The 25750-nt window shown below is 33.6% G+C and overlaps 1 protein-coding gene across 5 annotated transcripts in view; it reads left to right on the top strand.

Moving 5' to 3' along the window:
- The window catches only part of STXBP5 (syntaxin binding protein 5), a 174313-nt gene that overhangs the window by 147620 nt on the left and 943 nt on the right, over nucleotides 1-25750 (top strand). For all 5 annotated transcript variants that reach the window (XM_025866294.2, XM_025866293.2, XM_025866295.2 and 2 more), the window contains 5 exons: nucleotides 3679-3918; nucleotides 5344-5713; nucleotides 6711-6876; nucleotides 16573-16684; nucleotides 24070-24290. In XM_025866294.2, the coding sequence (XP_025722079.1) occupies nucleotides 3679-3918; nucleotides 5344-5713; nucleotides 6711-6876; nucleotides 16573-16684; nucleotides 24070-24290 (1109 nt within the window). The remainder of the gene's footprint in view (nucleotides 1-3678; nucleotides 3919-5343; nucleotides 5714-6710; nucleotides 6877-16572; nucleotides 16685-24069; nucleotides 24291-25750) is intronic.

A 25750-nucleotide genomic window follows, 5' to 3' on the forward strand; every position in this document is an offset into this window, starting at 1 on the left:
ATGTGGATTCAATAGAATGATAAATACTTTTCACTTGTTATGTGGATTCAATAGAATGATAAATAGAAAGTGTTATGAAAGTGTGTCTTACATGGTAGGCCTTGCTTAGTGGTAGCCATTTTCATTTTTGCTCTTCTTACTAGAATTAAAATTGAAATTTCTAGTCCATTTGTTTAGCTTGCCCAATTTCTAAAATTTAAGCCACAAAGATCTGCAACATCTGACTTAACAATAGTCAGTACAAGTTGTAATTCATGAACTGCTAAAAATTCTAACTTGTTTTCAAACAGCTCTAGGCAGATAGAATTTTAAGTTTAGGATTGATTCTGATTTCAGTTCATTTTCACATACTGATCTGTACTTAAGAGTTTCTTTGGTAGCTAATTTTTATAAAGAAGTCATAATAAAAATGCAGGTGTAGTTCATGAATTTTATATAGTTAAATTAGTCCATTAAAACACTGTTTATTTGGCCTGTGAATTAACATTTGAAGTAGATTGTTGTGAATCACCTATTGTAATTTTAATAGATAAGAGTAAGAATTTTTACACAGATTATAATGAAATTTATATTATCAAATTTTCTTTTTTAAATTTTTTAAAGATTTATTTGAGAGAGAGAGTGAAGGGGGGGGGCTGAGGAAGAGGGAGAGTGAGTCTTAAGCAGACTCTGCACTGAGCACAGAGCTAGATGTGGGGCTCAGTCTCATGACCCTTGAGACCGTGACCTGAGCTGAAACCAAGAGTTGGATGCTTAACCAACTGCACCACTGAGGCACCCCTCAAATTTTCTTATCAAATTTTCATTGATTTCTATCTTTGTCCCTGGGTCACAACTGAAAATAAATGTCCAATCACCTTGTATGTGTATGATTTATTAAAGTAACGAATATTTTTATCATTGGGAACTACATTTAAAATTTTATTGTTTGGGGTCCCTGGCTGGCTCAGTCAGTAGAGCATGAGACTCTTGATCTTGGAGTTGTAAGTTTGAACCCCATGTTGGGTGTAGAGATTACTTAAAATCTTAAAAAAATAAAGAAAATTTCTATTATTTATAGAAATCTGTTTATAACTTTGAAAACTTTAGAGTTAGCATTTGGAATCAGTTTATATATTTAATATTACACACACCTCCAGTAATGGGCTGTTGCTTATGGAAAGTTGTTTCATTTACAGGAAATAGTTCTTTTTTGCGATGTCAAAATCTTTAAGAGGAATTATAGGCAAAAGAGAGACATTTTTAGGCACTATAGTTGGAAATTACCCATGTTATTGCCATAACTAGTAGCTTTATTATTTTCGGAGGCTAGCTATAATCAAAATTCTGTTGTATATAATTACCATTTGGGGAAATATTTGTCAATCTATGAATTTAAATTTTTAAAGATTTATTTATTTAGGGAGATAGCACGCGGGTGCAATCAGGAGGGGCAGAGAGAGAGGGAGACAAGCAGACTCCCTCCTGAGCATGGAGCCAGACATGGGGCTCTATCCCAGGACCCTGAGATCATGACCTAAGCCAAAAATCAAGTCTGATGCTTAACTGACTGAGCCACCCAGGCGTCCCTGAATTTAAATTTGATTACAAAAGCTTTTAGGGAGCATTTATTTAATAAAGTGCAATTTAGAAGACTTGACTGTGTTTTTTATTTTTTATGACACGAAGTGATTTCTTTCATGATAGCATTGAAAGCATGTGATTTGAGGACCTATTTATTAGATGTGAACGGTAGAAATGGCTGAGAATTTTAATATATCCCACAGGTGTGGTAGCAAGACATCGGTTTAGATACTTTCAACTATAGATCTGTCTTCAGCAAGTATTTATTGGATGCTTTTATAAGCCAGGCACTATGCTCAAAATGACACAGCTCTTGTATTCAAGAAACTTAGAGTCGCTTTAGAGTGAGGCCTAAGACAAGTCTGGAAGAACTACAGGACAAATGTACTATTAGTGCCATGGGAGAGAAAAAAACTATCAAGATTCAAAAAAAGAAAAAACATATATGTTTTTAGGAATCAAGATAAAACTTCATGAAAATGATGGTACCTGAGATGACAAATAAGCACAATCTTGATAGAAGGGTGAGGCACAGGAACCAATCAGAAAGAAAATCACAAGCAGAGAACAATGATTTACTCAGTTTTTTCCCACAAGGTCCTGAAAAGCAGGGTAGCATTGAAGATAGGGCCAGAAAGGAGAGTTGAAATATTTTGTGGAGAGTCTTAAAAACCTGAGTAAGATACTAAACATGATCAAATAAAGAGGAACTACTGAAAATTTTTTAAATAGAGGTGGTAGAATTATGACTGTACCTTATAAAATTCAGTTGAGTTGGGTTAGAACAGTGCCAGATGAAGGTGGGAAGACCACTTGTGAATTATCAGCAGTCTCCATGAATGGTGAAGGCCTGAATGAAGGGTAATGGAAGTTGATTGGTAATGGAAAGAGAGAAACAACAGTGGAGTAAAATAACATTGGACGTGGCATTCCATCAGATGTATAGGTAAAGTGTAAGGGAAGAACAAAAACTGAAACTCATTTTAAGTGTTGTTCCCTAGAACAGGGTTGTCATGAAAATAAACAGTGCCATTAGATGAATTTAGAACTTTGGGGAAATAATGTATTTTGATTTTGTATAGTGAGACATTATAGGAAAAAATTCCCATAAATTTGGAAATGCAGTTGCAAGAGAAAAGAGGCCAAGGCTCAAGGCAAACTTGTAATTGGCCACAGTGAAGAAGGCAGCTGAAGACAAGAGAAGGTTTATTAGTATAATTTTGAAGTATCCCTGTCATTACAGAAAGAATCAAGTAAAGGGAATACACCTGGTATGAAATTAAGTATGAGCCAGATACCAGTTATATGTTTTGATGTAAAATGCCTTGGATGAATGTTGATTACAGTTAAAATGGTTTTCAAGAAAAGAAGGCTAAATTTTTATGGATTAAAAGCTTTCATATGGACAGATTTGAAAAAAAAATCTTCAGATTTGAAGGTAGAATCAGTACTTCAAAATGGATTTTTTTTTAATGTAAATAATTGAAAGTGCAACAAAAACTTAGGATGTACTTATGCTGGCTAACCGAACATAATAAAAAAAAAAAATGCCCACAGTTTTCTAGTTCTACCCAACCATGGAATTGCATTACCAAAGGAAGTAACAGCATCATGAGAAAAGTTGGTGAGGTCTAAGATTAGAAAAGCAACCAGGATACTAACAAAAGAGCCACACCAAAAACCATATAGATCACACATCCAAAAATTCACTGGAATTACATCCAGCTCACTTCTGAGAAGTGTGAATTTATCTGTTTGTATTTTATATTTAAGCAAAGGAAAAAATTATTAACATAAAAGTAAATTGTTTTGGGGACGTCTGGGTGGCTCAGTCAGTTAGGTGTCTGCCTTCAGCTCAGGTCATGATCCCAGGGTCCTGGGATCGAGTTCCGCATCAGGCTCCCTGCTCGGCGGGAAGCCTGCTTCTCCCTCTACCTGCTCTGCCTGCCGCTCCCCCTGCTTGTGCTCTCTCTCTCTGACAAATAATTTTTAAAAAAGTAAATTGTTTTTAATTGAAATATGCTATAGGTTTTGTCTTTTTGCAGATTAACTATTTGGCCAAATTTTTATGAGATTTTATAACAAGCAATCTCACAACATTTTAATTCATTTCAGATATAAAAGATAATTCCTTCAGCCGATCACGGAGTTCCAGTGTAACCAGCATTGATAAAGAATCTCGAGAAGCAATTTCTGCTCTTCATTTCTGTGAAACTTTTACTCGAAAGGCAGATTCATCGCCCTCCCCGTGTTTATGGGTTGGTACTACATTGGGAACAGTGCTTGTCATTGCACTGAATCTTCCCCCAGGAGGAGAGCAAAGACTTCTTCAGCCAGTAATTGTCTCTCCAAGTGGTATGTATGCTTTCATGCTGTATTTATATTGAAGATCTAACTTGCTATATTTAGTAGAAGCCTTTGCTTTTCATTTTTGAATTGACCTATGAATTCTAAAATGTAAACTAAATGGAGATGTAGTCTTACGTTTTTAATGAAGGAATACATGAATCAAATTCCAGAATATTGTTTATTTATACAGCCATTCAGGTTTTGCATTTTTTTTAACTCTAGGATCATGTCTAAAATGATTACTACATTTGAAAATGAAAAAAAAAACTGTTCTTCTAATGCATTCTGAGATACCTTAAAATGCTATGTTCTATAAGCAAAAGGATGGTACCATATTTAGGAGAAAAAGCAAAAAGTATTTTTTTTAAACATCATATAGTTGGCTATTTTTAATATCTAGATGTGAAGTCTTAAAATATGTTATCTTTCTCCTTTGAAGTATTAGGAAAAGGTGACTTAATAGCAGATCTTAAGAAAGAGTTTATGACCTTCGTATATTGAAAATGAGATTCAGTTTCATCAAATGTATGTGGAGTCTGATAGATCTGGAAATAACTGAGAAATCTGGTTTTCATTACTAATTTATGCTGATTTAGGTAGAAAAAAACATGATTGTGCTCGTTAGTGTATCCTTTGTTTATACAGTGGACTTTAACATTACTTGGAATTTAAAATTAAAATGTAATTATGATTTTAATGGTTTGTGAACTATCTTTACATCAAAGAAACAGTTTGATTTATTCATTCAGCTCAGTAAATATTTGAATATGTTCTGTATGCCTAGTTGTTAGAAAAAAAGAAGCCTGGAAAGATCAGCCACATAAAGAATGTTCTGGTAGCCATATTAAAAAGGTAAAAAAAAAAAAAAAAAAAACAAGGTGAAATTAATTTTAATAAATAAAATTTTAATAACATTTTATTTAGCCTAGCATATCAAAAATGCTGTCATTTCAGCATGTAACCAGTGTTTTTAAATTATTAAGATATTTTACTTTTAATTTTTTTTTTTTTTTTTTTGGTACTGAGTCTTCAGATCCGGCATGTATTTTACTCTCAGAGCATGCCACAAGTTGGACAGGCCGTATTTCAAGGGCTCTGTAGCCACATGTGGCTAGTGGCTGCTATATTGGACAGTGCAGCTCCTAGACACCATCCACTTGCTCTCACACTTGTCGGTAGTACACTTGGCAGATATGAGATAAGACATAGTTGCAGGCATCCCAATATTTATCAGTTTGGGGCATGTAGTTCTGATTTCTTTTTCTGGACTCAGATACATGCTTGAAGGTTGAATCCCTTCAGTAAGCCAGTGTTCAGTTTCAGTTTAGTGTACATTCTACATGTTGAATGTCTACTCTGTGTCAGAGTTGGATAAACATATTTGCTGTGGATGTTAAAATACTCGTTATCTACTATATTTACGTATTTTAGGTACTATATTGAGGTTAAAAGGGGCGATCCTGAGAATGGCATTCCTGGATACCACAGGCTGCTTAGTGCCACCTGCATATGAATCCTGGAAAGAACACAATGTTCCCGAAGAAAAAGATGAAAAGGAGAAATTAAAGAAACGACGGCCTGTCTCCGTATCCCCTTCCTCTTCTCAGGAAATTAGTGAAAACCAGTATGCAGTGATATGTTCTGAAAAGCAAGCAAAAGTCATCTCACTGCCAACTCAGAACTGTGCTTACAAGCAAAACATTACAGAGACCTCATTTGTGCTTCGTGGAGATATTGTAGCATTGAGTAACAGTATCTGCCTTGCCTGTTTCTGCGCCAATGGACATATTATGACTTTCAGGTAAGAGTTACACATTTTTAAAAAACACAAAGATGGCATTTACACGCTTAAAACATAACACTACAGAATTATATTCCACTTAAATGAAATGCTTGTTTACAGTCTTATACACTGAGAATTTATTTTCATTCAGTTAAGAGTGAACAAATTTATGAAGAATACAAATCAGTTTTATCTACCTCTTAAGTATGCTAAATCATAAGGTTTATAAGGTACTGCCATTTTTGCCTTCTATAATACTTTGTTCAAGACTAAAACTACCTTGTTTATTTATTTATTTTTTTAATTCCAGTTAGTTAACATACAGTGTTGTATTACTTTCAGGTGTGCACGATAGTAATTCAACACTTCCATACATCACCTGGTGCTCATCATGACGGTGCACTCCTTAATCCCCATCACCTATTTAACCCACCCCCCCCATCGCCCTCCCCTCTGGTAACCATTACTTTGTTCTCTAATTAAGAGTTTGTTTCTTGATTTGTGTCTCTCTCTTATTTTTTCCCTTTGCTTGTTTTGTTTCTTAAATTCCACCTATGAGTGAAATCATATGGTATTTGTCTTTCTCTGACTTATTTTACTAAGCGTTATACTCTCTAGCTCCATCCGTGTCATTGCAAATGGCAAGACTTCATTCTTTTTTATGGATGAATAATATTCCATTGTGTGTATACACACACACACATATGTACACATGTTTATATATATAGATACACACAATATATATGGAAGAAGATGTAGATCTTTGTCCATTTATCAGTGAGTGGACACTTGGGCTGCTTCCATATCTTGGCTATTGTAAATAATGCTGCTATAAATAAGCATAGGGATGCGTGTATTCTTTGAATTAGTGTTCTTGTATTCTTTGGGTAAATACCCAGTAGTGTGATTGCTGGATCATAAGGTGGTTCTATTTTTAACTTTTTGAGAACCCTCCATACTGTTTTCCAAAACCTACCTTGTTTCTTATTAACGACTTTTTAATATTTTTCTCAAGTTTGCCAAGTTTAAGGCCTCTACTGGATGTCTATTACTTGCCCCTCACCAACATGCGGATAGCCAGAACATTCTGCTTCACCAACAATGGACAAGCATTATATCTTGTTTCACCTACAGAAATCCAGAGACTCACTTACAGTCAAGAGACCTGTGAAAATCTTCAGGTAAATAACAAAAATATTACTGTAATTTCTTCAAAAGTGAAATATTCTCTAAGATCCCTTACTTTTGTTCATCTCTTACACTCTCAGGAGTATATAAATGAGCCTATATGGGAAAATCCAAAGCCTGACTTTCAGAGCATATGCTTTGAGACTTGTGTTAACTAACTTCATCAGACTTTTGTTATAAGAGGGACTTATCTCCCTGATCCATATTTTTTCTACTCAGTGATGGCACAGAAATATGAAATATTACATACATTTTATACCCACTCTCCAAGTATAATAAATATCAATTATGCACACAAAGAAATCCTTTTTAAGGAAGTGTGTTAATGTGGAAATAGTTACATCTGCACATTGTGTCATCCCCTCATATGCTATGTATTCACAAGGATGTATATATATATATAAGAAAAAATAAGGTTTTATAGTTTTACTCTGAATATTTTTTGTTGATCTTTTTGCAAGAGACTACATTCTTTAATTACAAAACTTTCTTTCTTAATATTCAAGTGCCTTATGTGCTTGCATATACAGTTGACCCTTGAACAAGATGTGTTTGAACTGCACAAGTGCACTTAACTCAGATTTTTTTCAACAAATACAGTACAGTACTGTAACTGTATTTTTCTTCCTCATGGTTTTCTTAACATTTTCTTTCCTCTAGCTTACCTTAATGTAAGAATACAGTATGTAATAAATATAACATATAAAATATGTGCTAATCCACTCTTTATGTTATCAGTAAGGCTTCTGGTCAGCAGTACACTGTTAGTAAACTTTTGGGGGATTCAGAAGTTACACATGGATTTTTGACTGTGCACGGCGATTGGGCCCTAACCTTCACACTGTTCAAGGATCAACTGTATATTAGAAATGATCAGTTTAGTTTCACCTTTTAAAATAAAAGTGCTGTTATATTGAGCTAAAATATAAAAAATTAAAATATTAAATATTACGTATATAAATATTAATTCTTAGAGGAAACCATTATCTAAGGGAACTTTAAGGGAACGTTCTAATGAAAGTTTTTACAATTAGCCCTATTTTACTTGTTTGTAATGAATTTGTGGCTCATTTTGAGAAGATGAGCTTTAGAGTCGACTGAATTTAAGTCCCATCCTTGCTTATAATTACACAATTATGTGATCTTAGACAAGTTAGTTACTGCCTCTGAGTTTCATCATCTTTAAAAATAGGATTAAAAATAATATCCATGCCATAGGATATGGTGTGGATTAAAGAAGACAATGCATGCAAAGTGTTTAGCATAGTGCTTGGTACAGAGTATGTGATCACTGTCAGATGTTAGTATTATTTCAGTAAGCTAGACTGTCCTGGAAATGTACTTCTAATGACATTATTACAAGCCTTGAGGGTGAAACAGAATTACAGATCTGATATTTTAGATATAAATTTATATTTACATTTGGGTGGAGATGTTTTTTCAAAGATTCCTAGGTTTCTGAATTAAACCTTTGCCTTTTATGGGGAAGATAAAATTTTTCTTTAGTGTTTCCTTTCACTAGTAAAATGTTACTGTATTAAGAAATAATACGGTTAATTGAATATATTCTTTATTTATTTTCATCTGAAATGTCATAATTCAATTACTCAAAATTTTAAACTTCATCACTTTTTTAGGATCAAGTCTATTCTTTGGTCAGTGTTTTATTTTAATAAAAATCAATAGCAGCAGCAGTAAGCTTTACCTATTTATTTTTAAAATGAAATGGTCATTTAGTAACTCAGTTTATTTTAATGACTATCTGCTATGTACCCTCATGATATAAATGAAAAGTGAACTCTAAGCAGTTTGTGATAGAATATTTTGAATATTATTGACATTTTATTTACCTCTGTATTTTCAGTGCCTAAAAATAATGCTTTGGTAAAAATATGTTGTAAGTACAATGAACTTTATAAACACTATTCCTTGGTTTCCAGAGTGCCCTAATTGTGCATTCATTTAACTTTAACCAAAAAAATAAAGAAGATGCCTACAAACATTAATGGAGTTTCTAGCCCAAATGGAATAATAGGGACTCCTGCCTGAAGCAGCCCCCAAAAAGCAGACATAAACATGAAAGGACAGTTTTCAAGATCCTGAACATTAAGCAGTGAAGGAAAGTAATCCCTGAGAGACAGGAAACAAAGGAAGTGCTCCAGCTTTAATGCCTTGATAGAGTTTCCAGAGCATGCATAGAGGGAAGGTCCTGAGGCAGAGTGTGACCAACTTCCTGTGTTGAGGAAACAGAACCAAGAGTCTAGGAAGACCAAGTAAGTTAGAGTTCTTAGAAGAGAGTATCAGGGAGAAAAGAACTATACAGAGAGAGAACCCTGCATATCTGCAGAGGGTCTGCCAAGAGTATTCAGTAGAGTACTGTTGAGCACATGCATGTGGATACTCTCTGGCCTGGGAAAGAACCATCTGAAAGGAAAATTAGAGGGAATTTTGCCTGGTCCCAGGGCCAGGAACAGTGCCTGCTCCCAAAAGCCAAGCTAAAAATATTTATAATTCATGAGTGTGTTAGTTTCCTGAAGCTGCTGTAACAAATCACCACAAACTTGGTGACCAAAAACAACATAAATTTATTCTGTCACACTTCCGGAAGTCAGAAATCTGAAGTAAGTTTCACTGAGCCAACATCAAGGTGCTGGCAGGATCATGCTCCCTCCAGGGGCTCTAGAGGAGACCTTGCCCCTTCTATCCTCTTGTAGCTGCCAGCATTCCTGGACTTGTGGTTGCATTACTCCAATCTCTGCCCTCATGGTCACCTTGCCTCCTCCTCTTGTGCTATGTCAAATCTCCATCTTATAAAAACACTTGTAATTGGATTTAGGACCCATCTAGATAATCAGGATAATTTCCCATGGCAAAATACTTAATCACATTTGCACAGACACCCCCTCCCTTTTTTTTTTTTAACAAGATGTAACATTTATAGGTTTCAGGGATTAGAACCTGATATTTTATTTTTTAAAAGATTTTATTTATTTGAGAGAGAGTGCCAGAGAGAGCATGAGTAGGGTGGCGGGAGGGCGTGAAGAGGGGAAAGGAAGAAGCACACTTCCGCTGAGCAGAGAACCTGATGTGGGGCTCAGTTCCAGGACTCTGGGATCATGACCTGAGCCGAAGGCACACTCTTAACCAACTGAGCCACCCACGAGCCCCTGGAACCTGATATTTTAGTTGGCCATTATTCAGCCTACTTCAGTGGGTAATTGGGTAGAGTACTCTGGAGGGTCTGGGCTCATTAGTTGGGGAATAATTAGCCTTAAAATGAGCGCTGCTTCTGACCTGCCTAACAAATTATGAAAGTGAGACCCAGAAGGATCAAAATGTTTCCTATTATCCCAGAATGAAGCTCAAGATAACTTAGCAAGATGAGAAATATCCAGTACTCAACAAGGTAAAAATCAAAAGATCTGGCATCCAGTCAGATTGTCAGGAAAATATGACCCATAATGAGAAGAATAATTAATCTTTAAGAAACCAAACCAGAACTGACACAAATATTACAATTAGTACAGAAGGACATCAAAACAGTTACTATAAATGTATTCCATACATTCAAAAAGTTAACTGGAGACATGGAAGATACAGAAGACCAAAATCAAACTTCTAGAAATGAAAGCCTACAGTACTTGAGATGAAAAATATACTGGATGGGATTAACAACAGATTAGATGTTGCATAAAAAAAGATTAGGTCACTTGAAAGCATAGAAATAGAAAAAACAACTGAGTGTTTAAACTTGACAAATTCATAGCACTGAACTATGAATTTGTTAGAAGTTCTTATCAAATCAGTGACCTCAGCTTCCACCATAAGAAGCTGAAAAAGAAAAGCAAGTGAAACCCAAAGTAAGCAGAAGAAAGAAAATAATAAATATCCAAGTAGAAAACCATGAACAGAAATGGAAAACAAGGAAACAATAGAAAAACATCAATAAAACTAAAAGTTTGATCTCTGAAACCAATAAAATTGATCTCAAGCCAGTCCGATTATGAAGAGAGAAGTTATAAATTACCAGAATCAAGAATGAGAAGAGTGGCATTACTACAGATTTGACAAATATTAAAATGGATAATAAGGAAATACTATGAACAACTTCATGCCAATAAACTAAAAAATTTAGATGAAAATGGACAAATTCCTGGAGAGAAATTACCAAACCTCACTAAAGAAAAAATAGATAACCTGAAGAGTAGTACTGTATCTAATTGAGAAGAAAATTCTAAGCCAGATGACTTCACTAGTGAATTCTATCAACGTTTTAGGAAGAAATAATACCAGTTCTACACAAAAGTCAAAAATTGAAGTGGGGAAATCCTTTCCAATTCATTCTGGAAGTTACAATTAACATGATATGAAAAATAGACAAAGACATTACAAAATTATATACAGACCAATATACATCACTAATACAGATGTAAATACTATGAACAAAATTTTAGCAAATTGAATCCAACAGTATATCAGAAGGATAATTCTGGTCATGATTAATTATCATAGCATTTATCCCAGGAATGCAGGGTTGACTTCACGTTTGTAAATCAATTAGTATAATTCACCATATTATTTAATAGGAAGCAGTTAACAAAACCCAACATCCATTCCTAATTTAAAAAAAGAAAAATCTCAGCAAAGAAGGAATAAAAGGGAGTTTAAAGGGCATCTAGGGAAAATCTACACCTAATACTTAGTGATTAGTTACTGAATTATTTTTCCTTAAAATCAGGAGCTTTTAGAAAGGGATGTTCATTCTCAACACTTCTGTTCAGTGTTATATTCTGCTCAGTGTTGTACTTAAGGTTCTAGCCAGTACATTCAGGCAAGAAAAAGAAAGAAAAAACATCTCAACTGGAAAGGAAGAAGTAAACCAGTTATTATTACACAGATGACATGATCATCTCTCTAGGAAATCTATCCAGAAAGCTACTAGAAATAATGACTGAGTTTGACAGGGATGCAGGATATGAGAGCAATATTAAAAAAAAAAAATTCTATGCGAGGAGTGGGCATTTGGAAATTGAGATTTAAAAAACACTGAACCACCTGAGAGCTCAGTCAGTTAAGTGTCTGCCTTCAGCTCAGGTCATGATCTCACGGTCCTGGGATCGAGCCCCGCATCTGGCTCCCTACTTAGCGGGGCGTCTGCTTCTCCCTCTTCCTCTGCCCCTTCCCCCCACCCCTGCTTGTGCTTGCTCTCTCTCCCTCAAATAAATAAATAAAATCTTTAAAATAAATAAATACACCATTTATAATAGCAACAAAAATAACTACTTTGGATAAATCTGACAAAAATATGAAAGACTTCTATTTTGAAAATCACAAAAACACTGAAAGAAATTTTTAATAACCTGAGTAAATTGAAGTATATACGTTGTTCATGGGTCAGAAAATTCAATATTAAAATACCAGTTCTCCCAAAATTGATCTATAGATTTGAGGAAATCACAAAATCTCAGTGGAAATTTTTTGGGGAAATTTATTCTAAAATTCATATGGAACTGCATGGGACCTAGAATAGGCAGAACAACTTTGAAAAAGAATAAAGTTAAAGGGCTTGTACCACCTGATTTTAAGGATTACTGTAATGCTACAGTGACCAAAAGAACATGGTATTGGCATCAAATTAGATAAATAGATCAATGGAACAGAGTATAGAGTTTAGAAATAAACCCACACGTATATGGACAACTGACTTTTGATGAAGACAATGCAATTGAGAAAGGATTGCCTTTCCAACAAATTATGCTGGGAAAATTGGATATTAAAATGCAAAAAGTGAGCTTTGAACCATGCCTCGCAGTATATACAGCAGTTGACTCAAAATGGATCATAGACCTACATGTAAATCCTAAAACTATAAAACTTTTAGAGGGAACCTAAGAGAAGATCTTTGTTAACTTGGGCTTGGCAAAGATTTCTTAGCTACAACACCAAACTCACCATCCATAAAAGAAAGAATTGGCAACTTCAACAAAATTAAAAAATTATGCTCTTCAAAGACATTTAAGAAGTAAAGAGATAAGCCACAAGCTAGAAGAAAACCTTGGCAAAACATATGTCTATAAGGGACTTATGTCCAGAATGTAAAGGGCTCTTAAAAGTCAAAGACGATAACGCAGTAAAGGCATGGGCAAAATATTTGAACAGATACTTCACCATGAAAAGATGTTCAGCATTATTAGGCCTTACAGAACTGTAAATTAAAACCACAATGAGATACCATTAAAGATTTACTAGAAAGGCTAAAATTAAGAATACCATGCCAGGGCAATTGGGTGGCTCAGTCAGTTAAGCATCCAACTCTTGATCTCAGCTCAGGTCTTGATCTCAGGGTCGTGAGATCAAGCCCAGTGTTGGGCTCCATGCTCAGAGGAATCTACTAGAGATTCTCTTCTCCCTCCCCCTCTGCTCCTCCTCCTGCTTGCACTTGTGTTCACACTCTTTCTCTTTCTTTCTTTCTGTCTCTCTCTCTCTCTCAAATAACTTAAAAAAAAAAATACCATGTCAAGTTCTCACAAGGATGTAAGGGTCCAGAACTCTAATACACTGCTGGGAATGTAAATAAATAAACAAAAACAAAAAACAGTACAACCACTTTGGGAAACAACTTAGCAGTTTCTTTAAAAGTTAAACATTCATAAACCAAAGACCTAGCCATTCTATTCCTAGTTTTTTTAACTTCAAGAGAAAAGGAAATTGATATTCTTAACTGTTTTATTTGTACTAGCCAAAAAACTGGAAACTACCCAAATGTCCATTATTCATTATTGATGAATAATCAAATTGCAGTATATCCATACAGTAGAATACAATTCATCAATAGAAAGGAATGAGTAGTTGATAACATTCAGTATCAAGGATGAATCTCACAGTAATTATGCTGAGTGAAATAAGCCAAGCAAAAAAAAAGTTTAGAATATTGTATGATTCCACTTATATAAAGCTAAAGAAAATATAAATTAACCAAGGTTGAGAGAAAGCAGGTCAGCATTTACTTGGTGATGGGGGTTCAAGAAGGAGCAAGAGAAGGTTTTCCAAAGAAAGCACAAGGAAGCACGAGAGATGACTATGTTCATTATCTTCATGGTGGTGATGATTTCACAGGTATATATACATATGCTAAAATTTTATACTTTAAGTTTGTGCAGTTTGTCATATGTCAGTTAACTCAATAAAACTGTTTTAAAAATTCATGGACTCCAGAACTTTTTATTATCATTGAGAGGCAGTCAAAAGCATGTTTATAGATTGAAATACCTAAATATATTTCTACAGCATTATTCTAACCATATCTGGAGTGAAAACATGAACAAAATGTACAAGTTATCTTTTCAAATTGACAATTTGTTTTTATTTTTTAATTTAAATAAAAAAAACAATTTTAAAGAGGTGGAACATATGAATTATTTCAGTTTAAACAATTTATAATTGCCCTAAGCACCTTAATATTGTAATTTATAAACAAACTCCCAAGTACTCACTGTACAAAATTTTTGACAGTTGAACTATTTAGCTTCCCTTAAATGTCATACATTCAATATTGAAATTTATTGCTGTGCTCATCCTCTAAGATATTTATTTAAACTCAGTATTTTTATAACAGGGTTTTCTTAATCAAAATTGTTAAAATCTGATTATTTGATGTATTAAAAAGAGTTTAGTGATAAAGCACATTCATCCATTCATGAAATCAGTCCTAAATTTTACCCCATAAGCTTATTAACACACATGATAAATGAGATCTAAGAGTCCAACATCAGACAAGTATATTTGTTTTTGTATATTCATATTTTGGGGTAGTTTAAAATTTCCAGATACTATTTCAGACAGTTTACTATTATTAGATGTAGAAAGATATCATAGAAAATACAAATCTATTTTAGATTTGTTAGTCATTAAAATTAATCATTGTAAATAGTAAATTTAATCATAGGTAAAATCCTTATTTAAATACAAGCAAAAAAAATCTGTAGATAGTATTTATGTTGTAATATATGCTTTTTTTAATATCACTTTTTCTCCCCAAATTTTAATACTTGAGACTACAGATTCTTAGAAACCAGTTCTCTGAGAAACATTTGCCTAAAGTGCCTCTGGGGGTAAAAAGGCGGAGATGAAAATCAAACCCAAGTCCGTGTGGTTCCAAAGTTCATACTCTGGACCAGTCATTCCTACATTATAAATGACTCTTCATTTATAAATGTAATTTGTTTTTTTTATATTTCTTACTTTGCATTTGTAAAATTGTAAGCTCATTAAACACCAAATAAGAGCTGTAATTCTAAAATAAATATCCTTATACCATCACTTGTTATATGTCATGTTACTCTTTTGATTTAGCATAAAAGACACTCAAATGGTAGCTGTTTGCCATTTTTGTTGTATCAATTTAAATTGGAATCTGTTGTAGTACAGTATAAAAATGATTGGGAATATGCCTAAAATCATCTTTGATATATAGTGTAATATAAATTTGAATTAAATAATAGTTATGAGTATATTCTTTAGTGAGCTTTAACAAGTTTGATTTATTGACTTCAGGAAATTTTTCATTCCAGTTTTATTCCACTTTGTAGAATTTCAGAGGAAAGAAAATTAAAATATATAAGCTTCAATCCACTTCAACATAATAAATGAAACTCTTGTTAATATTGTGTTAACAATTATCTTTTCCCATTTATAATATGGTTGGAGAAACAACATTAATATGAATATACTTAAAAGTAAAATCTTTGGACATCCTTTATTAACTTTCTTAGCCCTGCCCTAAGGAAGAAACTCTAAAAAATACATGCTTCATCTTCAACTATAATAATGTAAAACCAGATACAGCAGAACTCCTACCCAGAACCAATAATGTACTTGTCTTTTGTATCATAGCTACTACTCTAAAGTGGACAGAAATGTAATCCCAAAGCCTCACTATACTTTTATTTTGATTCTAAAGCTTCCCAGAGCTGCCTTATAAATAATGTTGCTACCATTCTTCTCTTATAGAAATTCCTTTTCTCTATGTATTATTTACAAAGTCAATAACATGTCAGCAACCTTTCTTGTCTCCTGAGTTAGTTTTACCATTTCTGTGCTCTGAAGAATAGTAATTTCAGACAATACAGAAAGAAGCCTTCCCATCCCCTTGCCACATTTCTGGAATTCCAGGTGTATGTTGGCATAATTCTCTTCCTAAGCTATGTTTATGAAAAAAGAAGTTGATGTGTCTTTCTAGATTACTAATTTTCTGACTCAGCTGAAAGTGATAATTCCAAAACTGTGTGTCATTATCATTACACTAAACTTTTCAACTTACTAATAGCTTTTCTTCTTTCTAATGTAGGAAGACCTAATTGTTAATCCAGTTATCAGTTTTTGATGTTAAGAATTATGGGAAAATTTTGTCTTAATGATTGGAATCTTCTTAAGTGAGAATATCATCTTTGCTTGAAATGTAAGGAAAATAATCTAGCCAAAGTAGCAAGCAGCAAGTTAGTCAATTGTCTTAACTGTTCGACTAAGTCAGTAGATACTGGATCTAGTCACTTGAAATATGCTCATTAATTGTTTGTGAATCTCAACAGGTAATGTTATAAGCTTAAGTTAGAGTTTACAGTGATGGTTTTGTGAATTATAGTTTAGTTTCCCTGTAACTTTACCAATTACAATTTGTTTTGATTTTAAAGGAGATGTTGGGTGAACTCTTCACTCCTGTAGAAACACCTGAAGCACCAAACAGGGGATTCTTTAAAGGCTTATTTGGAGGTGGTGCACAATCTCTTGATAGAGAAGAACTGTGTAAGTTGATTTCTTTAATTCAGGTATTGTATCTGTAAAACTGAAACATTCAAGCCATTTAAATTCTTCCTACCTGTATAAATTATGTTCACCTTTTTCCTCTTTGTCACATTAATATATCCATGTTTTTAGCAAAAATACATAAAAGGTTTTTTGTGTCATTCTAACCCAAATCAGAGGAGTATTTTACTCAGGGAACCAAGATCAGAATAGCTTCAGGTGGTTAAAAAGGAGTATTCACAACTTTAAATGAGTAGTTTAGAAAGTATTTTATTTTCATTAAATGTGATCCTTATTTATTCTTTCAATTCCATAATTTACCTTAACTGATGACCTTAACTTTGAAAAAGTTTTTAACCTAAACATTTATTTTACGAAACCTCCAGAACTATTATCATTGCATCAGAAGGTTATTTAAAATAGCAAAATCTGGTTTACTTACTACCTTCCACATAATTGGCACAGAGTAGAAATTTGTCCTTTGAAGGAGCTAATGAGTCAATGATTGACCTTTCTTTCAAATAGCTGTTATCTGTCCTTAACTTTTTTCCTTTTATTCTTTCTGTTTTGCTAAAATATTACAGAATTTTCCTTTTGTGTTTGTTTGACTAATTAGAAAAGCTGTAAGATTAAATATCAGTAAGTAGCAGTGCAATTTAATTTTCAAAACTTACCCAGATTATTGATCAATCATCTTGCTACTAAGGATCAGTCAGTTTTAATTCATTTTTTAAAATGAAGACTGTTGTTTAAGTTATGGGGGACTGGTAATTTGGAATAATATTCTCACCAAGAATAACTGATAAAGTTACACAAAATTAAAAAATGTTTATTTTAATTCTTAAAAACATCAAAGAGCTAACAGTAGAGTAAGGACATGGGGAAGGATGGGAACCCAGAGTGCTGAGTCTGGCAAAGTGAGGCCAGTTTTACCCTGGAGTACTTTGCTAATCTGAAGCAGGAGGCTGATACACTAAACCGTGTTCATACTAGCAAAGTGGGCTCCTAGAATGGGCAAGGGTAGGGATCTTGTTAAACAACTTCTCCTTTTTGCAAAGGATCCCAAAGGCCAAGCTTAGGAGTAAAGGTGAACTGGAAATAAATCAGCCCTCACACACACAGACTGAGCTCAGCTTTAAATTATCTGAGTGTCCCAGAAAACTTTCAACCTTAGTTAAGTATTTTTACAGACTGTTTTAAGTCCCTAGCACCTGGCAGAAGCAAATGAAAATGTTCCCTAAAGGAAGATAACATATTCCAAGTCCTCAAATTATTTGTAGAAATAATTTTTCAAATATGTCATCCAAGTGAACCAGGAAAACTAGTAATCAACACCATGAACAATGAAACAGAAAAGGCAGAAGCAGAATTACAGGTACTTCAGATATTAGAATTATCAGACATAAACTATAAAATAGTTATGTATATTACAAGTTCACATTCACCATGCCTGAACATTTTGTCAGATAACTGAAACCTATAGAAATCAGTACAACAAATGTGTAAAATCTAAAATTAATTTCTAGAACTGAAAGATTCAAAAAACAAAAACTGAGTGCATAAATTTAACCACAAATTAGACACAACTGAAGAGAAAATTATATAGCTTGAAGACCATCAAAATAGACCATCTAGAATGTAGTACAGAGAAATAAAAAAGATGTAAAATACAAAGAAAAAAGAAATAGAAGTTGCAGTGAGAAAATCTAACATGTTGGACTTCTAAAGAAAGAAATAGCAAAGCATATAAAGAAGAATCAATATGTAAACATATATGGCTGGAAATTTTTCAGAATTGATAGAAGATACCAATTCACACATTCAAGAAGTCTAATGAATTCCAAGAATTTTTTTTTTTTTTTTTTTTTTTAATTCACAGCTTAGAGGGGTGCCTGGGTGGCTTAGTCGGTTAAGCATCTGACTTTGGTTTTGGCTCAGGTCATGATCTCAGAGTCATGGAATTGAGCCCCCCTTCGGGCTCAGTGTGGAGTTTGCTTGAGATTCTCTCTCTCTCTCCCTCTGCTCCCCCCAACTCACACACACACTCTCTCTCTCTCTAAAATAAATAAATCTCTAAAAAAAATTCACAGCTAAGTATGTTACATGAAAATAGAGGATATCAAAGACAAAGAGAAAATCTTCAAGGTGACTAGAGGAAAATGAGGTATTTTTTAACAAGCTATGGACTGACTTCTCAACAGCTGAAGACAGAAAATATCCTTCAGGAATAAGACATTTTTAGACAAATGAACACATGAATAAGACTTGCCACCATACTAAAGGGAACTCTAAATATTCCTTCATGGAATGTCAGAGATGTAGGAAACAATGTTTTAGAAAGAAAGTAGCAAGTGCATGCATAAATGTAATCTGTATAGACAGGAAGCAAAGCCTTGTGGTATGTATATACACATATAAATAAACAATGTGTGACCCAAAAAAATCACATAAAATCAAGGGAGTCACAAAGGGTAATGGATTTAAGGTGATCTGAGATCATGCAATTTTTGAGAGACTTTTAAAAAATATCCAGTAGCATTAATAAGGATGCATGTTAAAATTTCAAGGTGACTTCTACAACTTAGTATATAACTTCCAGGTGAATAGCAGGAAAATCACAATCCTTCCAAAATAAGGCAAGAAAGGAAGAGAGAAAGAACATAAAACAGGCACATAAAGGACTGTAGACTTAAATATAAATAACCATAGTAATTATGTCTCATTTAAAAGGCAAAGGTTATCCAACTGAATTTAAGAAGAAAAAAATGTACATTGTTTACAGAAGACATATTTAAAACAGAAATATTAAAATTTTAAAAGGTAGAAAAACATGAACACAAATGAATCAGCTGGTTTAACTATATTAATATCAAAATGTAAACATTAAGGCATTATTGAATGCACATTATATCTTCACTTCAAAATATATAAAAAACAAATATTGACTAATTGCTAGAAGAGACCATTTCCCAGTCATAGCAGGGGAACTGCTAATATGCCCATTGATTGAGATATAAAAGCAGACAACAATAAGTCTTATAGTAAAGGCCATAGAAGACATGAACAACACAATGAACTTAAACCTAATAAACAGATATACAACATTGCAGAATACATTTTTTTCAAACACACACAGGATGTTCATAAAATATATTTGTATAGAAATTACAGATGTATACCAAATTATTTTGGGGTAAAATATCATGTCTATAATGAATTTTGAATATTATATTTAAAAATTTTACATGTAGACACATAGCAAAAAATGTTATCTATTACCAAAATTAGATAATGTATGGATATTTATGATACAGTTCTTTTACTTTCCTGTATGTTTGAAACTTGCATTTTGAAAAAAGTTGGGGTTTAAGTTGACCATATGTTATATGATTTTTTAAAAATTGAATTTCAAAGGATTCAAATCAATTAAGGGTTTGTGATCTAATTAGAATTCAGTTATACTTGTGATTAATAACAAGGTTAATTTTAAACCCCCATGTTCGAAAATTAAGAAATAAACTTTTGAATAACCCATGTGTCAAAGAATTTATAACCATTGGTCTGCATCTAAAGTAATAGTGGTATTGGGCGCCTGGGTGGCTCAGTTGGTTAAGCGACTGCCTTCGGCTCAGGTCATGATCCTGGAGTCCCAGGATCGAGTCCCACATCAGGCTCCCTGCTCAGCAGGGAGTCTGCTTCTCCCTCTGACCCTCTTCTCTCTCCCCTCTCGTGCTCTCTATGTCTCATTCTCTCTCTCTCAAATAAATAAATAAATCTTTAGGAAAAAAATAAAAAAATAAAGTAATAGTGGTATTTATAGCCTTAAATATATATACAGTATTATTAGGGGAAAAAAAAACCAAAACATGAAAATGATTGAACTGAGCAGCCATCTCAAGAAGGTAGAAAACACAGCAAAATAAACCAAAGAAAATAGAAGATAATAAGATAGTAATGACTTAGTAAACAAATACAAAATAGAAAAAAAATCAACAAAGCCAAAAGTTGATTCTTTAAAAATCTAATAAAATTGATAAATCTTTTGTGAAACTAAGTGGAAAAAAAAAAAGTAAGACACAAGTAAACACTATCAGGAATGAAGAAAGATAAGAGAATGTAATTGCCCTAGTTAAAGCATCAAAGCCAGCAACTTTGTTGAATCTGTTTTTCTGAAGCCATCTCTCTCTGCCCATAGCTGGAAAGACCTCTTTGCTTGTGTGATTACATTGGGTTTACCTGGATAATCTAGGATTAGAGAGCTGGGTAATCCAGCTCCTTAACTTAATCACATCTGCAGAAAAGTTCCTTTTCCTGTGTAAGGTAACATAATCATAGGTTCCAGGAGTTAGAGTAAGGTCATCTTTTAGAGGAGTGGGGGACATTATTCTGTCTACCACAGTCATATCAAAACAAACAAACCAAAGAAGTCAAATACTTAGAAATAAATTTTAACAGAAGATGTTTAGGACTCTATGGGGAAAACAGATAATTATATAACTTTGTTGACAGAAGTTAAAGACCCAAATAAAAGAAATATACCATATTCATGCAGTAGAAGATTCAGTAAAAGGCATCAATTCTCCCAAAACTGATTTATGCATACACAGATATACACTTAATGAAGTCCTTATCAAAATTACCTTCCCCCCAAAATTTTATAACTGATACTAACCTTTAGATGGAAATTCAAAGGGTCTTACCTCTTCTATTTAGCCTTATATTAGAAATTTTAACTAGGACAATTAGGCAAGAAAAGGAACTAAAGGTCATGCAGATTGGAATGGAAGAAGTAAAAGTCTGTGTTTGCAGATGACATTAATCTTGCAAATAGAGAATCTTAAGCCACACCCAAAAAAATTACAGCTAACAAGTTCAGCAAGATTGCAAGATATAAGATCAATATAAATAATTTCATTTCTTCTGTGTACTAGCAATGAACAAAACGAATATTAAGTTAAGAAAACAATTCCATTTATAATAGCATCAAAAAGACAAAATAACTTGGGAATAATTTAACAAAAGAAGTGTAAAATGCCCTAAAAACTTCAAAACATCATTTAAAGATATTAAGTCATAGATAAATGCCTTGACATCCTATGTTCATGGATGGGAAGATTTAATATTGGGAAGAAGGCCATGCTCCCCAAGTTGATCTGTGCATTCAACACAATCCCTGTCAAAATCCCAGCTATTTTTTTGAAGAAGAAAAACTGCTCCTAACATTTATATGGAAATGAAAAGGATCCAAAATAGCCACACATACACAAAAATTTTTTTAAAGAAGAAAAATGATGGAGAAATCACATCTTTCAATTTCCGAAGTTACTACAAAACTATAATTATCAAGATAGTGCAGTACTGGCATAAGGAGAGATGCACAGACCAATGGAATAGAACTGAGAATCCAGAAATAAGTCCATACATGTATGGTTAATTGATTTTCTACAAGGATGCCAAGAAAATTGAAAGGTAAAAGAATGGTCTTTTCAACAGATGGTGTTGGGACAACTGGATATCCACATGCAAAAGAATGAAGTTGTTTCCTGCCGTCCCACCATTCACAAAAATTAACTCAAAATGGATCAAAGACCTTAATATAAGAGCAAAAACTATAAAAGTCATAGAAGAAAACATAGATATAAACCTCTGTGACCCTAGATTAGGCAGTGGTTTCTTAGGTATGACACCTAAATCACAAGCAACCAAAGGAAAAAAGAGATAAATTGGATTTCATTAAAATTGAAAATCAAAGAACACTATCAAGAAAGTGAAAAGACAAACTGCAGATTATGATAAAATATTATAAATCATATACCTGATATATCTGAAATCTGATAAAAGTCCAGTATTCAAAATATATGAAGAATTCTTACAACTTAACAATAAAAAGACGGATAGCCCAGTTTTTAAATGGGCAAAGGGTTTGAATAGACATTTCACCACACAAAATATACAAATGGCCAGTAAACACATAAAAAGATATACAACATCATTTCTCATTAGGGATGCACAAATCAAATATCACTTCACACTAGGATGGCTGTAATCAAAAATATGTTTGCAAGAATGTGGAGAAATTGAAACTTGTACCTTGCTGGTGGAAATGTAAAAATGCCATAACCTCTTTGGAAAACTGGCAGTTCCTCAAAAAGTTAACATAAAGTCATCATGTGACTCAACAGTTCCACTCCCAGGTATATACCCAAAAGAATTGAAAACACATATTCACACGAAAACTTGTACAAATGTTCATAGCAGCATTATTCATAACAGCCAGAAGGTAGAAACAACTCTAACGTCCATCAGCTGATGAACTGATAAACAAAATGTCCTGTCTCCATACAATGGAATATTATTCAAGTCATCAGGAAGAGTGAGGTGCTGATGCATGCTACAGCATGGTTGAACCTTGGCAACATTATTTTAAGTAAAGAAGCCAGACACAAAGGTCACATATCTGAATCCATTTATATGAAATGTTCAGAATAGGAAAATTTATAAAGACAGAGTAGATTATTGATTGACAAGGACTGAGAAGGAGGGGAATGGGAAGTGACTGCTAATAATTAGCATGGGGGTTTTGTTTTTGTTTTTGAAGAAAATGCTCAGGAATTAGTGATGATAGTTGCACAACCTTCTGAATAAACTAAAAGTTACTAAGGTGTTCAGGGACAAATTTATGGTATGTGAATTATATTTCTAATGAAAGAAATGTAGCCTGAGGGAGGAGGGGAAATCTGACCTCATTCTTTAACAGAATTTAAGACTTTTGCAGTAATCTCGATATTAGGTAATCAAGGTCTGGATTATGTAAGGAAAAGAAGCAGTGAATTCCTGAGATCTTTTGAAGGAAAAATTTGGTCTATTTGTAAGTGACAAGATAAATGGAAAGAAAGGGATGTCGCACATCTATGACTTATGGAGACTGAAATAGAGTAATGAATAAATTCTTCATTTTTCTTCTAAGCTTAGGCATAGTATTTAAAGTATGAGAAAGCATGGAATAAATAAACTAAATCAAATCTGTATGTTTAAATTATCTTTAATTTTTTGCAGAACTAATAACAATTTTTACTGTTATGTAAACGGGTGTCAGTATGCCTGTTATTCATTGCAGCAAATAATTACTAGTCCCCTTTTTACACAAATTTTGTTACATAAACTAATATAGAGTAGAAAATTAATATACATTCTGTTTTTGCATGTTTCAGAAACTATCTAAAATTATTAAAATGATATAAAAACATTAATTTTGGAGTGAAATATATAAATATTTCAATTACACTGATACTCCACCTAAAAATTGTGTTTTAATATTATATATAGTAGGATTTTTATATTAAATTTTCATTTGAGTTACTCTTTCACTTATCAAATTCATTCAGTTGGAGAATCGTCCTCAGGAAAGGCCTCAAGGAGTCTTGCACAGCATATCCCTGGTCCTGGCGGCATCGAAGGTGTGAAAGGAGCAGCATCTGGAGTTGTTGGTGAATTAGCACGAGCCAGGTTGGCGCTAGATGAAAGAGGGCAGAAACTTGGTGATCTGGAAGAAAGAACTGCGGCTATGTTGTCCAGTGCAGATTCGTTTTCTAAACATGCTCATGAGGTATGTCTATCAAACAAATATTTAAACAAAATAACCTAGGTTAAAGCAAGTATGAAAATTGTTGGGTTCCTTTTTTTTTAATAGCTATTGTATTTCTATGCAAGAACTTTCATTTATCCTCTGTACAATTGCAAATTCCTGATTTTTGCCACCAGAGGGAGCCATTACAAGAATATATTTCAGTAGCCTTTGGTTTCTTACTGAAGTTTATAAATTATGAAGGAACCTGCTCACATTCAGACTTCTCGTAAACAAAGCCAATGATTTTGCAGCTGTTTTTAGGGAATGCAGAGGCCTCAAATTTTACTACTAACTTCTAAAAAAGGAAATAATTTGCCTCTCTTGATTCTTTAGGTTGATCTAAATAACTAAAATTGGCAAACATTTTTATTGAAATAGACGATACTAAATCCATCTGTAGCCCAGTTCATACAGAGGATGAATGAGATGCATTTTTGCAGCGAATTCGTCTTGATGAATCCAAAAGTCATGGTGGACCTTAGAAACGGATGCCCTTAAGAAAGGGCTCCCTAGCTGGCCTTACAAGTATGTTTTGTTGGCCAGCATAGTAACACTTTAAGAAACTGATCTTAAAGGCCCTTGGGCAGAATATATATCTTCATTTTACCACATAGGTCTGTCATTCCATGATACTTTACATTGGGCTACTTCACACTCTTAGTTCCTAGCCTAACCGTTGAGGACAGTCTTAGTTTGTTATCTGAAGAAACCATATTAAGGTTATTTTTATATTTGAGTACCCAATCTATCAGTAATTGCTCTTTAAATTTTTCAATCAAAAGTCATCTTTTCCTTGCTCAAGAATGCTGACACTGGAATGCATGGAAGAGGTCACTTGACCTGGGAGAGATTTGTCCAGGGCTTCAAAGAAATTTGGAGATCCCTTGTGAGTCCTTGTACTAGGCTAACACACACCTCAGATATAGGCTAGTGACCTTGGTCAAGAATTTTGTTGGCCTAACCCTGCATCTGACTGTGATCACTAATGCATCCAACATTTCAGCCAATTTCAAAATATATTCACACTCTAAGTATTTAGCAAAGAGCTCAGACTCAAACTGATAGCTTTTCCCTTCTACCAAATGATATTTGTGAGCCATATTTGAAAGTCTGTGGAAATAATATATTGAAGTGGTTAAGCTCATGGGTTCTTAAAGAAGACAGTGTGGGCTGTAATCCCAGTTTCGCCATTGTGTTACCTTGGGTAACCATATAAGCCTTATTTTCTTCATTTATAAGATGAGGAGAATAATAATCTATAACCATAGAGCTGTGAGGGTCAACCAAATGAATTCATGTAGGGAGGGTGTGCCATGCAGCGCCTGTCAGAGTAACTGCTCAGTAAGTTTTGGATGGCAGCAAGAGTACTGTTTTAAACCTTTCATTCACCAGGTTCTTTAACCATTATTTTTAGTTCAAATCAGAGAACTGAAAATTAC

This window comes from Callorhinus ursinus, unplaced genomic scaffold (genome assembly GCF_003265705.2).
Source record: "Callorhinus ursinus isolate GAN/ISIS: 27379988/994484 unplaced genomic scaffold, GSC_fseal_2.0 scaffold6, whole genome shotgun sequence".
NCBI classification, from domain to species: domain Eukaryota; kingdom Metazoa; phylum Chordata; class Mammalia; order Carnivora; family Otariidae; genus Callorhinus; species Callorhinus ursinus.